The sequence below is a fragment of the Cupressus sempervirens genome, chromosome 1 (genome assembly GCF_028749045.1).
Source record: "Cupressus sempervirens isolate cs-2001-9-10 chromosome 1, ASM2874904v1, whole genome shotgun sequence".
NCBI lineage: Eukaryota > Viridiplantae > Streptophyta > Pinopsida > Cupressales > Cupressaceae > Cupressus > Cupressus sempervirens.
The window spans coordinates 41,381,470-41,397,370 of record NC_143118.1 but is presented as its reverse complement, the minus strand read 5'-3'; the positions used below and the strand labels follow the sequence as shown (position 1 = coordinate 41,397,370).

The following is a 15,901-nucleotide window of genomic DNA, read 5'->3' as shown; positions in this document are numbered from 1 at the left end:
TGGGGAGCCTTCTATATTCTACTGGTGACACTTGGATACAGGAGGATCAGCAGCAGGTCACAAGAAAGTACTTCGCGGACTGGCTGCTTCCGAAGAGACAGATAGCGGACGGGAGGGCACTTCAATGAGTAACGAGGCTGAGTCCGTGGAAGAAGAGGTGAGCACATCAGCGACGGTGAGGCAACGAGTAGCGGGCCCACATTCTTTACCCCTCCTCAGCTGTCAACTTCGGCGCACTTGACTACCTTTCCGACAGTCATTCCAGCATTTGGTCAATGCCATGCCCCGGTCCTTATGACTCCTCCAACGAAGGCAGATGTCCCACGGACAATGATGAAGATGGTCCCAAAGATAGCAACAGATGTTGTCCCACGGACAGTCGCCGAGATATTGCCGACGACTGTAGCGAAGGTCATTCCAGTTGTACCAGCAGATGTCACCGTCGCAGTCTCACAGAGAGCACAGTTGCCACCACCGGAGCCTAAGCCACAGGTTCAGTTGGAGGTCATTGATTGTGATGCAGTTGTCACTGTTTCGTCATCTTTTTTAGCAGAGGCCAAGTCAGCTCCGCCAGTACCAGAGCAGAACATGGAGCTCGCGCAGTCAGACCAACCGAAAGTGATGGATAGAGCTAGTGAGTTTCTGAGGCAATAATTCCGACTCACTCCTGCGAAGCAAGGTCCGTCCATTCAGTCTCCTAGGCATTCAGGAACATCACCAGCAGTACCTGAGCCTCAGCTTCAGGAGGAGGGAATGCCACATGCCATGGTTGCGCCAACAACAGAAAAGGCGGCACCGGATGTGGGCATGGGTCCCGCTGATGAGGAGGAGAACAGTGATGCGGAATGGTCATTGGAAGACTTCGCCAAGGAGGATTACGTGTCGGATGAGGACAGGTGCCAGGATTACCTCAGGACTATGAAGCCTGCGTTGAAGAAGGGACACGATGTGGCAATTCAGGCCCTGACTCGGCGGAGGGAGTGGCATTTGATCAGAGCATATATCCGTGGGATTTGTCCTCGACGATTTCAGACTTGTTTTGTAAACAGGGGCTGGCCGGCAGTGGAGACAGCTGAGATGTTGGCAGATTGGGCTACTGAGCCGGAGTTGGGACCCAATGACACCCCTATGATGAAGCTGGCACATGAGATTGTGCGATTGTACAAGGATGTTTACTATGGTCGTCGGCGTGCGGAGGCAAACAAGGTTGCAACAGAGAGATCATTGACAGCTGAGAGTGAGGCTAGACAGAAGCTAGCTGCCGACTTGGCCGACCAGCAGGCAGCATGGGCCGCCGAGCGAGCAACAGTACTAGCAGATATGGCAGCAGTGGTGCAAGAGAGGGACATGGCTAGGCAAGGTACAGAGGCGGCGGTCCGAAATAAGGATGCGGCTGAGCACGAGATGCAGTTAGCTAGGACGCGAGCTATGGATGCGGCGCTTCTTCTAAAGGAGGCCGTCGAAGTTAATTCTCAGATTCAGATAGATCTCCGCATCAAGACAGAGCAGGTGTATGAGTTACGTCGCCAGCAACACACTTCTGAGACGCCCCCTTCTCTCTAGTATTTCTTCTGTTGTCTGTAAGTCGTCTCCTAATTTTGTTAGTCGTCAGGAGACGACTGTTTTTTTGGGGGGATGGTGTCAGCCGACTGGATGGTTCCAACGATGTTTCTGTAGCCGACGGATTGGCTGTCATCGGTGTTTTGTATTTTGTAGCCGACGGGTAAATAGTTTGTAGCGGATGTAATGTTGTGGCCAACGGACTCCTTCAGGAAGGTTCGGCGGTAGTATTTATATCTCGCCTGAGATCATTGTAAAGCATCAATCATCTTCTATTACTCATGAAGCATAATGTATGTTTGGCATATGCGAATATAATTCTACTGTCTGTATTCTGTTCCCAAATAATTTTAAAAAACAAAAAAAAACGACAACAGATTCAAGTTGTTCGGAATGAGTAACAAATGATGCCAAAGGGAAGGGGAAGCAGCAGTGGTTACCAGAAAGAGTCTGGAATCGGCAGAAAATGGCAAAAACAATGTGTTCCGTGCATTTTTATGTGAGTTTTGGAGTGTTAATTTGGGCAGCGCCCTGTACTGCGACAGGGAGCGCACCTAGGGCGCTGCCCCTCGACCCCGCTAGGGGCGTTGCCCCCTGGACCCCCAGTCGTTGCGGATGTTAGTTGTGAGAAGTCTAATCAGTTGCGGATATAGGCATAGAGTGTTGTGTACCAGAGGCAGTGGAAGCAGGTGTTGGCTGTGAGGCTGTCTTGGTGGATGCGTAGAGAGCTCGCGAGGAGCTGATCATCCAGTTGGAGGCAATGCAGTGACACTTGGCTCGGGGTACCGAGGAGTTGGACAAAGAAAGCAACACGGATGGCTATCAAGGTCAGCTTGAGAAGACAGTATTGTGTTAACAGAGACTACAAATGCAACGGGATGAATGTAAAAGTGATGTGGCAGAAGCAGATTTTTCTTGTTGCAGTTAGTTCGTTAATGTATTTTGTTTGTTAATTTGTCTCAGATATTTTGTTAGTCGTCAAGAGACGACTTTTTTTGGGGGGGGGGGATGGTATCAGCCGACTGGATGGTTTCGGCAGTGTTTTTGTAGCCGACGGATTGACTGTCGTCGGTGTTTTGTATTTTGTAGCCGACGAGTAAATAGTTTGTAGCGGATGTAATGTTGTGGCCGATAGAACCCTTCGGGAAGGTTCGGCAGTAGTATTTATATCTCGTCTGGGATCATTGTAAATCATCAGAATCTACTATCGCTAATCTTGTGAAGCATAATGAATGTTCTAGCATATGCGAATATAATTCTGCTGTTCGTGTTCCATTGTCTGTATGTGTTGATTTCTTTACCAGTACGGTAAACAAAAGGGCATTCCTTTACCGAGTGTCCCAAAATTTGACAAATCTCACAAAATTGATCTTTCAGGTAAGATCCCTTCATATGGCCTTCTTTCTTGCACTCCATGCACCATAGCTCATTGCCCTTAGTCTCCTTGTTCATGTTCTTGAACTCCTTCATGATCCGAATCATGTCCTTCTGGAGGGCACGAACCTTCTTGTTGCTGCCCTCATCATCGCTGCTATCTTCTCCTGAAGATGCGTCATCCTCTGAATCGGACGAGGTCTTCTTCTTCTTCTTTGTCTTCTGGTCACTTTCGAGGTTCATTGCTCGATTGTACACTTCAATGTATGTTGATGGTGGCACGATCTTCATCTTCTTTCGCAGCTTCGGGCGAAGGCCTTCAATGAACCATCTCTTTTGTAGCCCATCAGCTAGCTTATTCTCCATTTTATTGATCAGGTCCTTTAACTTCATGGCGAAGACTCAAACTGTTTCATTCTTCCCTTGCTTAGGATTGATATCTCCGCTACAATCTCATTATCGTCTCGCAATATTTGAAATTCCGCAATAAATTCCTTCTTAATATTATCTCAACTGTTTAACTTTTGTGGATCTATCTCAGTAAACCAATCAATCACAACACCCCGTAGGGTAGCGGGAAATTGTCGAATCCATTCGTTTGTATCTATTGTCATTTGCCCTCCAGATCGTTTCACATGTTTTATAATGTCAGATCAGATCGACGGTTCCTTCACCATCAAATTTAGGCAACTTTTCTTTTGGTCCTGCAATTATTACTAGATGTTGTGGGTTTTGTTGTGTACCTGCACTGTTTTGCACTCCCGCACTGTTCTGCACACTTGCGTTGTTTTGCACACATGCGTTATTCCGCACACCCGTGCTGTTCCGCACACCTGCGTTGTTTTGCACACCCGTGCTATTCCCAACACCCACGCTGTTTTCGACACCTGCGCTATTTCCAACACCCACACTGTTTTCGACAGCTGCGTTATTTCCAATACCCAGGCTGTTTTGTGAAGAAGGGTTTTCGTTAACTAAAGCTGTCTATTCCGGAAGTATATCTCAAACAAAGAGTTCACTCCACGCTCGTGCTCCCTCGGCACTCCGAGCCGTGCGAGGCGATCCCCTTCCGTCTAGATTCTCTTCCCTTGGTGTAAGCAGGTTCAGAAACTCCTTCCTTGCTTCTTCCACCAAATCGAGCAACTGTCGAGTCTCTTCCAACAATTTTTCAGTGCTTGTGTCCGTCGGTAACTTGCTGAAATCTCCGTCTGCGTTCAACCTGTTGTGCCAAAATTAAATTTTCCTACGCTGTGTGTAATTCATCCTTTTCCTTCAACTTATTCTTATTCTTGTTCAACTGATTCGACATTTAGTCTTCATTTGCCTGTCATCGTACCAGGTCCATCGGGCAATGGCGCCAAATGTTTACTATACTGGGTAAAGAAATCAACGCACAGACAATAGATATGAATAGCAGAACTTCTTATTTTATTCGCATATGCCAAAGACATTACATTATGCTTGAATGATGATTTACAATAATCTCGAAGGGTGTATAAATACTTTCCGAAGAACCCTCTCGAAGAGGTCCATCGGCTACATAATAAGAACCTTCCCGAAGGGACCTGTCGGCTACATACAAGAACCTTCCCGAAGGGGTTCGTCAGCTACATAACAAGAACCTTCCCGACGAGACCCGTCGGCTACACAATATTTACCTACGACAACATTAAACCAGTTTGAAGTCACACATTCAAGTATTTCCCTATATATTAATACCTATAAGTATTATCAATTGTAAACATTCCAATAATTAATTTTAAATAGAAACGCATGCAATACATATAAATTTGGAATCTAAACACTCAAATTATAGTACAAACCACTGTTGAAAGTCATATAATAGCCCCCATAGCCTATTAGGAATAAAATAATATTATTCATAAAACTATCGTATGCCAGATTGCTACCAATTATATATCTCTGCAGATATCTCTATCTCACGCTAAGAATGGTAATTAATAATTAGTGTAACATCTATTACATGGCCTAATTACAATTAATTGCTATAGTAAGAAGAAGAAGTGGAGGTAGTCCCTAATTTCTGACTTAGGTGAGCAGGGGACATTATGTTAGTGTATGCTTCACGAAGATATCATCCACATGCATTACCTTATGTGTGTGCCATAAATAATAATAATGTAAAATCTCTGTAACCTAGAGACCTGTTTCCACCTCCCTGAGATGTGTCTCGGAGATGGAGGCCTATCTTGGAGACTTGTCACACTTACTGAGATTTCATTTTCAGCTGGAGACTTTACTTCCACATCTCCCATCATCTCCTGCCATGTTTCCGGCCGTCTCCACACGACTCCTCTAGCCAAAGGCATGTGAAAAGGTTAAAAACAAAATAAAAATGTTGTTTTCCACCATGCAGCAGCCATGGTGGATGAACAGATTGAACCAAATGGCCTTATTGAATTACCCCCAGTTCAAACTACCAATAGAGGAACCAGAGTTTGAGAGACATCATTATTTTGAGAGCATCCTATGAGGACCTTGATATCAATTATCAAAATGCTGCAGAGCTGGCAATACATTTCTGGTTTTCATTTTTAGTTTGCATATCAGCATCAAACTATCAGTGTTTTTTAATTTCAAAATGTAATGATAATCTAATAAGATATATGTAGAGTCACTTCTAACCTCTTTGACACAATGACATTCGACATTTTGATTTTTGTATTTAAACTAAGTTCATGTTGAACTTTACCACTGTTCTTGTTTTCAAAGTTTTGTCATGATATATTTTGAAAATTATTATATTATATTGAAAAAATTGTCATCTCCAAGCACCCCCATCTCCTATTTTCAATATTAGATGTACCGGTACCAGTACCAATCACCAAAGTCTCCAATTACCCCCGTCTCCTGGTGACCTTGTGTAAAATGTATATTCTAGAACATTAACCTGGGAAACAATCATGTGGAGGAGAAGGAAACTCAAGGAGAGAAATAGATACAAGATCACCATCTAGTCAGACCACCCCGTGATGGATGTCCAATGTGCCTGCCACTTAGGGCCAAGTGGTTGATGTTGAATCTTGGGCTTCATGTTGAACTTTACCACTGTTCTTGTTTTTAAAGTTTTGTCATGATATATTTTGAAAATTATTATATTATATTGAAAAAATTGTCATCTCCAAGTACCCCCATCTCCTATTTTCAATATTAGATGTACCGGTACCAGTACCAATCACCAAAATCTCCAATTACCCCCGTCTCCTGGTGACCTTGTGTAAAATGTATATTCTAGAACATTAACCTGGGAAACAATCATGTGGAGGAGAAGGAAACTCAAGGAGAGAAATAGATACAAGATCACCATCTAGTCAGACCACCCCGTGATGGATGTCCAATGTGCCTGCCACTTAGGGATGTCCAATGTGCCTGCCACTTAGGGCCAAGTGGTTGATGTTGAATCTTGGGCTTCAGATTGGAGGATTTTTGGGCACCCAATTGCAATTTCCTTCCCAACCTCCAGAAAGGTTGATTGTTGGAAGATGACAAACGAGACACTGAATTGCAAATAATCTTGTCATTTTTCCTCAGGCTACAAGGTAAATTTGTGAAAACTCATTTCTGAGACATGGAAAGAGATAAACCATTAATATCATAGAAACATATATGCCTACAAATCATTTGGTAGCAGCCATATAAAACATGTATCTCTTATAATAATCTCAATTTTATACTGACAACTTTAAATATAAGAACTTTGGGCATACTTGTAGAACTATTAGATATAAAGCGCACTTCTTTGAATAGAAAAGGTAGATACCACTCTAGGAATCATCAAGCATTTTCGGTGCAGAAAAATAAAGGACCTACCATCAAATCTTTTGCGTAGGAGATCATTTCGAAGATTCAGTATACGAAAGGCTGCATACAAATCGCTTAGAAACCTGGAAACTCTTCCTGGGCACTCATAATCCCCCATAGTTACCTGATTCACCACATACCTGGGCTGCCAAAAGAAAGGAAAATTATTTGGAATCAAAAGAGTTGCATTTATTTGAATCTTAGGATGCATATCAGATTATTCACACATGTGCATGAAGCAAACATTCTCATGTAGCCCTTCAAATCGGGCATATCAACACAAAGTATCAACCAAACAAAAATCTATTGAAACCACAATTATTAACATTTTTTGCTCCAGGATGCATCCTAGCTTACTCCCCATATGCTCATGCAAATATTGCATATATCCTTCTACAAAAAATTAATATTTAGAAATATAATATCAAATTCTAATATTTAAAATAGATCTTATATAACTCGGATATAATTTACTGAATACACATTACCATTATCATCACACTCTAATCAGCAATTTACAAATAACAGATATAATGCCTGATCTTCCTCTTATTACAAATAATGACTGAATTGCAAACAGTTTGCAAAACAGATAATTACAATAGCAATAAATTTTCATATTCATATGCATGCCAACATCCAAATTGAACTGATAAAACACATCCAAAATCTGCGACTGATAAAGCTCCAATGTGACCTCTATGTGAGATTAAAGAAATATTGTAATATATAGTCATAATGGTAAGCTGAGTTGTTAGGATAGACTATAGGAATACTCTTTATTCTTTAAGTTCTCATCTGCTCTTCTTAGTGTTAAGGTTGTAGCTTCAGTTGGATTGATTCAAATTGAGATACATTATTGTTATTGGTAACTCATCATTTCCTATATATACTTATTCATGTCAAATAACATATATTATTGTTATATATATTATTGTTATACATATTATTATTTTGTTAATATATTATTATTAATTAAATCATAGAGACATGTCTCATGTCCTCTCATAATTATATGAGATTCAAATCTGCATTTGGAACACACCAATACCATGGCAGTGTAATTACATTTGGAGAAAAGGATTCATTAAACTTAACATGGTATCAGAGCCAAACGGCAAATGTAAGTAAGATTGTTTTTAGATTGTATATAATGAGTCAGGAGGGTCTACAACAGTAAACTCACAATCTTCCACATGCAACCAATGAAGGAGTACAGTTGGCACACGTGAACTCCTGCAATCAAACTTTACTTAGCCAAAGCGCAAGAGTACAGGAAAAAGTGTTGTCACCAAAGTTGAATGGTCGTAGAGTATGGGAAATGTTAATTCTGTAACTTTGTAATCACACTGGTCTAATGAAGCAGATCGTACAGATCTATTAATATATATAATGCCTTTGAAAGGCCTATAAATAAACTGTTCAGATCTAATCGGCGTCTCCCTTAGGGTAGTCTTGTTTGGTTAACTATGAACAAGATTAGTTAGTTTAAATACTACTTAATTTTATTCCTAATGAACATCAATTTTGAGAGGACAATTTTGGCCGACCTAGAGAGGGACATGTCCCTTGGGTGCCATATTTATAGAGGCTATGTTTGTGGATAAAGAGCACACAACACAATTCAAGTCTACCACTTTAGCATACATTATCTTATCGAATTTCAGCAGGATATACATAGTATTTGCAGAACTATTATCTTTGAAGGAAGAACCCATATTTTGTGAAGTTCTGAAACCCTAGTCTAGAGACAGGAGGGCTGAGTAGTGGTGTAAATGGTGCACGGAGTAGTGTACGTTGGCCGTATAGTGTCGCCAAATGCCAGGTATAACCATATAGATCAGAGGGGATGGTGAACAGAAGGAGAGAGGCGACCGTACGGCAAGAATCCGTACACTATTATGACTTGCTTGTGTGCTGGTAACCCGTACGCCAAGAAGACTAACTGTACGTTGTACGATGGTGTAGGGAATAGGTGTGAGTCGTACGGTAGAAGATTGTACCAAAGGTTGTGCAACAAGAGTCCGTATGGGGGTAAGGGGAAGGTCGTATGGTGGCTTAATGAGGGTCGTACAATAATTGCAGAAGGAGTACGCTGTGGAGAGAGGGATGGATGTATGGCAGGCTGTTCAGGAGTAATGTACAGCAAGGTGTATTGAGGATGAAGGCAGTACGGAGATGGGTTAGATATCTAAACTCAACACGGAATATAATCTTGGTTCATATGCAAAACACAATAGATCTTGATAAATTCCACACAATAACAGAGACTTAAATGCGAATAATAATTGCCAAAGATGGTGCTCTGATTTGCTAGATCCGAGCAAAGTATTACATGCAACAACGGAATAGGGCGAGGGTTGAATCCCACCGAAACTTCACGAACCAAATAGGGAAGATCTTTGACTTCCGAAATAGCAAATTACAGAGAACTCCAACAAGAATTCACAGTACAAAGACAAATAATCCAAAAGCATACATAAAGACTACCTACAAGTTGTGCTCAAATACCCATTGGGAAACTTTCTGAGGGTGTACAAAGATTGCCGACGGCAACACAAACTACAAAAACAAAATAAAAATGGGTCCAAGATACATAAAATCAATCGGCCCGTTACAAAAGTTAAATTTATTATTTATTTTATAACGGGAACATTACAGTCCTCCTGTCCCAAAGTTTGCTTGTCCTCAAGCAAATGTAGTGTCAGGTGCTGGAGAATGTGCTTGCCTTCCCACATTGTGTCATCCAACGGTAGGTGTCGCCAGCGTATCAAGGATTCCTTCATAGTGCAATTCTGTAGGGTCTTTTCGCGTACTTTGAGGATCTCGGTTGGTTCCAAAATGAGCTTCCCTTCTTCATTGAGTGGCAGAAGGTCAGTAGCAACTGTGACGTTTTGCCCTATGGCTTTCTTCAGAAAAGAAACAATGAAGACATTATGAATGCGGCTTCCCTCCAGAAGTTCTAATTCGTACGCTATTTCACCAATGCGACGAACCATGCAATAGGGGCCATAAAATTGTGGCTTCAATTTTTCCTTTCCTATTCCCTTCAATGAAGATTGTCGGTATGGCTGAAGCCGGAGATACACCAGATCCCCCACTTCGAAACTCCTCTCTATTCTGTGTCTGTCGGCATACATCTTCTATTGATTTTGTGTCCGTTGTAGGTTTTCTTTCAAGCACCTCAGTATGTCCTATCCCTCTTGAAGCCAGTCCCTCGCCCTTGGTGCACGACTGTCACCCAGAACTGTGTCGATGAAGGAGAGGGGTTCCTACCCGTACAAAGCTTTGAATGGTGTCATTCCGATGGACATGTCGTACATGGTATTATAGCAATATTCCCCCAGATGGATCCATTTTACCCACGTCCACTGTTGTGCCAAAACGTAGTTCCGAAGGTAGCCTTCGAGCCATTTGTTCACAATCTCTGTTTGTCCATCTGTCTGCAGGTGGTAACTTCTACTTGGCGATAGTTTTGTCCTTGCCATCTAAAATAGTTTTATCCAGAAGATACTGATGAATCGTCTATCCCAATCATTAACGATGTTTCGGGGTAACCTGTGCAGACGAAAGACTTCTTTAAAAAACAGATTGGCAACCTGTACAGCCTGAAGGTTGGAGGGGATGGCGAAGAAATTTGCATACCTTGTCAATCTGTCAACCACCACGAAAATACAATCCTTTCCGTTCACCTTGGGAAGCCCTGTTATGAAATCCATTGATATGCTTTCCCACTTATGTTCAAGAATTGGCAAACGTTGTAGCAGTCCGGCAGGAAGAGTATGTTCGGACTTGTTCTGTTGGCAGGCTGTACACTCTCTTAAATACTGCAACACGTCCCCTTTAAGTCATTTCCATGAAAACCTCTCCCAAAGACTTCGGTAAGTTTTGAGGAAACCCGGGTGTCCAGCCAAAGGTGAGTCATGTACTTCCTTAAAGATTTTCTGCTTCAATTTGGATTCTGGCACCAAGTATATCCAGTTTTTATAGTAGAATCGTGAGTGTGGCCATCCATTATTCCACAGGCAAATGTATTTTTAGAATATTCCACTAACAGATGTGCCTTCCACTCAGCTGAAATCTGGTCTAGTGAGCAGATGGTGGGTTTCCTGGACAAGGCATCTGCAACCACATTGTTCTTCCCTTTCAAATATAAAATGTCAACATCAAAAGCTTGAACTTTGCTCACCCATTTTTGTTGTCGTTCGTTCAAGTCCTCAGACTATTGTGATCCGTATGGACGACAAACTTGGCACCTACCAAATATTACCGGAACTTGGTTAGTGCATGTACGATGGCCAATATTTCTTTATCGTAGATGGAATATAGGCATTCTTCTGGCGTAAGCTTCCTGCTCTCATAAGCAATGGGATGTCTATCTTGCATCAGTACCGCTCCAATGCCTTCCCCAGACGCATTGCACTCCGAAATCAATGGTCGAGTGAAATCAAGTAGTGCAAGTACGGGACAAGTGCTCATGACCTCTTTCAGCTTATCGAAGGTAAGTTGTGCCCTTTCGTTCCACTAGAAAGACCCCTTCTTTGTCAGATCCGTTAAGGGTGCACTGAGCTGAGAGAACCCTTTAACGAACCTCCTATAGTAACTGCACAGTCCGAAAAATCCTCGCAAATCCATGAGTGATTTTGGGGGTGGCCAGTAAAGGATAGCCTAGATCTTCTCCTAATGCACTTGAACTCGGTATTTACTGACAACATGCCCCAAGTACAATATTTCTGTCATACCAAATTCACATTTGGACTGCTTGGCAAACAAGGATTGTTCCTCCATGATACTTAGGACTTCATTCAGATGCTTCAGGTGCTCCTCCCATGTCTTGTTATAAATAAGATCATCAAAGAATAACAATAAGTACTTACGCAGTTGTTTGTTTAAGATGCAATTCATGCATGATTAAAATGTAGCAGGTGCATTGGTCAATCCGAACGACATGACTAGAAATTTATGTTTGTAGTGACAACGGAAAGCCGTCTTCTCCACATCTTCCTCATGCGGATCTGATGGTATCTGAAACAAAGATCTATTTTTGAAAAATAGAGCGCCCCATGCAATTCATCCAGCAACTCATCTATCCTTGGAATGGGATATCTATTTTGTATTGTTTTTTGTTCAACATGTGGTAGTCCACACACATGCGCATCGTCCCGTCCTTTTTGACCAATACCACAGATGGCACGAATGAGCTAGAACTGGGACGGATCCATCCTTTCTCTAGCAATTCCTGAATTGTCCTTTCGATCTCATCTTTGAATTTCTTAGGATAGCTATGACCGGCTTCGCTCCTGATTCCAACTCGATAGTGTGTTCAAACCCTCAATGAGGTGATATGCCAGGAGGAATATCCATGAAAACTTTATCATGTCTACTTAAAATATCCTGGAGTTCATCATCCTGTAGAGGTGTTTGACGCCCCTTTATAGGTTCCTCCAAGATAAAACAATGCGCAGCCCACACAACGTCATCGTGTCGACAAATTGCTTCCATCAAATGCACAGAGACTTCCTTTGGACCTTCATTTGCCATTCCTCGAAGGACAACCTTCTTTCTATCAAAAACAAAGGTGAAGTCCATCCGTTTGAAACTCTGAGTGTATTCATCAAGTGTCTCCATCCACTGCATGTCAAGAATAACTTCCATGTCGACAAGGTCCACTATGAAGAAATCTTCAATCATCATGTGATTCGCCATTGTGATACTCAGTTGAGGAACAAGGTGCATGCAGGGCAGAAAAATCCCTCCGGCAACCTTGACCTGAAAGCCTACATGCACCTCCGTAGGTAGATTTCTTTGCTTTACCAAGGATGAGTTTATGAAATTTAGAGTAGCTCCGCTATCCAACATCACTGTAACCCTTTGTCCTTGAAAGGTACCCCGTACACAAAAAACTATGCACCTCGGGCTGCCAGCTAATGCAATGGTTCCTTCGCGTTGTACCAAAGCCACAATTCTCTGTACGGTTCAAACTGACGTTGGTGTCATTGTGAGGTTGATTATCTTCAGCCAACATTTCTTCCTGTTCATCCTCATCATCGGACACGACCTCAATGTAATGGATCTTCCCCTTTCCGAGGCATCGATGGCCAAGCTCCAAGGGTCCCTTGCAATTGAAACACAATTTCTTCCTTCGGAGTTCCTGTCTGATAGCTTCATCCAACGATGACTTCTTAAGCGGAGGTTTGTCCCTTGGAAATGTTGGCGGTTTAGAATGTGAGTAATTTCGAGAGGATGATGTCGATGACAATGCCATACTCCGTGCTTTATTGATTGCTTCTGACAAGATGGCAAGATTGAACCCCTTTAACCAACCTTTCAGAGGTCCTGTCAGTTCGTCCATGAAGAGCACTACCCGTCTCCTTTCGGTGATGTCCGTGACCAAAACAGAGAATTTTTGAAATTCCGCAATGAACTGATCGACCGATCCAGTCTATCTCAATTGCGCCAAATCTTTGAAATTCAGCTTCGGGTCTTTGCCATCAAATCGTTCTATCAATCTCTCCATGAATTCCGAATAAGTATTTATTTAATCATGCCCTAATGTGATGGTGTTGTGGTGCCACCATTCATGCGCAACTCCCTCGAAGTGCAACGCGACAAATTTGATTGGTTCTTCCTCTGGCATAGGATTTAGCTGGAAGTAGGTATCAGCTTTCATCACCCACACTTGCGCAAATATGGAACCGGATCCATCAAATGGAGACAGATTTACCTTACTCAGTTTTCTTCTATGATCATCATTAAAGTATCCTCTATTTCCGCCTCCCGAATATCTCATTCTCAGATCCGTGTAGTCTTTGTGGGATATATCTTCTTCAAGGTTTGCATTCTTCCAGTCTTCTCTCAGTTGTTCTTGCATCTCTTCGAAGGTTGGTTGTCTCCTTCCGTGTTGTGCCTCTGTCCATGGTGGAAAAGTTGGCATGGAAGGTCGAGAGCATGTTGGCTAAGGGTTTAATTTACCCAACAACGAGTCCGCGCTGTGACCATTTTGTTCTCCAGATATTTTGTTGTCCGCTAACTTCTTGAGAGTTTCTTCCATGAGTCACTGCATATCAGCGATCTATGCCTGATTCCTGGCAAGTTCCCTCAGTAGTGCCACAAGTTCAGCAGCTGTCGGTTTCAATTCGGCAACCATTCGTTCAACGGAATGTGTCCTCTTCCAACTATAAACTCTCATTCACTGTCCACAGGCTGGCAAGATCAAAGGGCTCTGATACCACTGTGAAGTTCTGAAACCCTAGTATGGAGACAGGAGGGTCAAGTGGCATAAATGGTGCACAAAGTAGTGTACGATGACCGTACAGATCGGAGGGGATGGTGAACAAAAGGAGAGAGGCAACCGTACGGCAGGAATCTGTACACTATTATGACTTGCTTGTGTAGTAGTAACCCCTACACCAAGAAGACTAACCGTATGTCGTACGGTGGTGTAGGGAACAGGTGTGAGCCTACGGTAGAAGTTTGTACCGAAGGTTGTGCAACAGGAGTTCGTACGAGGGTAAGGGGAAGGTCGTACGGTGGCTTAATGAGGGTCGTATGGTGATTTCAGGAGTACGATATGGAGAGGGGTGGGTGTACGGCAAGCTGTTCGGGAGTAATGTATGGCGAGGTGTATTGAGGGTGAAGGTCGTAAGGAAGAGGCAATATGGAGATGGGTCAGAAATCCGAACTCAACACAGAATATAATCTTGGTTCATTAGCAAAACACAATAGATCTTGATAAATTCTACACAATAACAGAGACTTAAATACAAATAATAATTGCCAAAGATGGTGCTCCGATTTGCCAGATCTGAGCGAAGTATTACATGCAACGACGGAATAGGGTGAGGGTTGAATCCCACCAAAACCGCACGAACCAAATAGAGAAGATCTTTCACTTTCGAAATGGCAGATTACAAAGAACTCCAACAGGAATTCGCAATACAAAGACAAATAATCCAAAAGCATACCTAAAGACTACCTACAAGCCGTGCTTAAATACCCATCAAGAAACTTCTCGAGGGTGTACAAAGATAGCCAACGGCGACACAAAATACGGGAACAAAATAAAAATAGATCCAAGATACATAAAATCAATCGGCCCGTTACAAAAGTTTAATTTATTATTTATTTTATAATGGGAACATTACATATTCAATCTGATATTGAACAAGACAATCTCCATCACATAAAAGGTATTATATCAAGAAAATAGTTGCAGAATTTTACAGAATATTTTACATTAGAATTTGCAAAAACTTTACATGGTATCAAAGCTCTCTTAGTCAAACCTAGGTTCTGCAAATCAAGTAATCAGACCTTAAATATATCTAGCATCAGTCTCCTATCTTCAATGGCATACACAATTAGACTCGAGGACAGGTTTGATGGAAAAGAACACTTTGATGCCTAGAAATTCAAAATCATAATGATTCTTGAAGAAAATGATGTAAAACAATTTGTTGATTCAGCATCCAAACAAACTCCAATTGAACCTCATAAATCTATCTGGAGTAAAGGAAATAGAAGAGCCATTCAAATCATATTAGATGGAGTAAAGAATAATATTGTACCTATGCTAACAAAACATCAAACAGCATTTGAGATAATGAATGCATTTGAAGTCAACAATGCAACTAGAGTTCTCACACTGAAAAGGCAACTAAATCACATACAAATAAAGAAAGGAGAATCAATGAATTCTTACTTCCTAAGGGTTGCTCGCATAAGAGATGAACTTTCAAGTATAGGAAAAATCTATCTGGAGCAAAGGAAATTGAAGAGCCATTCAAATCATATTAGATGGAGTAAAGAATAATATTGTACCTATGCTAACAAAACATCAAACAGCATTTGAGATAATGAATGCATTTGAAGTCAACAATGCAACTAGAGTTCTCACACTGAAAAGGCAACTAAATCACATACAAATAAAGAAAGGAGAATCAATGAATTCTTACTTCCTAAGGGTTGCCCGCATAAGAGATGAACTTTCAAGTATAGGAACCATCATTAGTGACACGGAACTAACACTAATGGCTATAGATGGATTACCAAATTCATAGAAAAATTTTGGAATAAGTGCTAGAGATAAACTTCCTGACTTCAACAGACTTAACAAAGATTGTCTTCAAGAAGAATCCAAAAAACT

The 15,901-nt window shown here is 41.7% G+C and overlaps 1 protein-coding gene across 2 annotated transcripts in view; it reads right to left on the bottom strand.

Annotated features, from left to right (window-relative positions):
• Positions 1-15,901, bottom strand: part of LOC149576076 (Translin family protein) — a 122,343-nt gene that overhangs the window by 38,987 nt on the left and 67,455 nt on the right. For both annotated transcript variants that reach the window (XM_089816255.1, XM_089816260.1), the window contains exon 6: positions 6,766-6,901. In XM_089816255.1, coding sequence (XP_089672381.1) covers positions 6,766-6,901 — 136 coding nt within the window. The remainder of the gene's footprint in view (positions 1-6,765; positions 6,902-15,901) is intronic.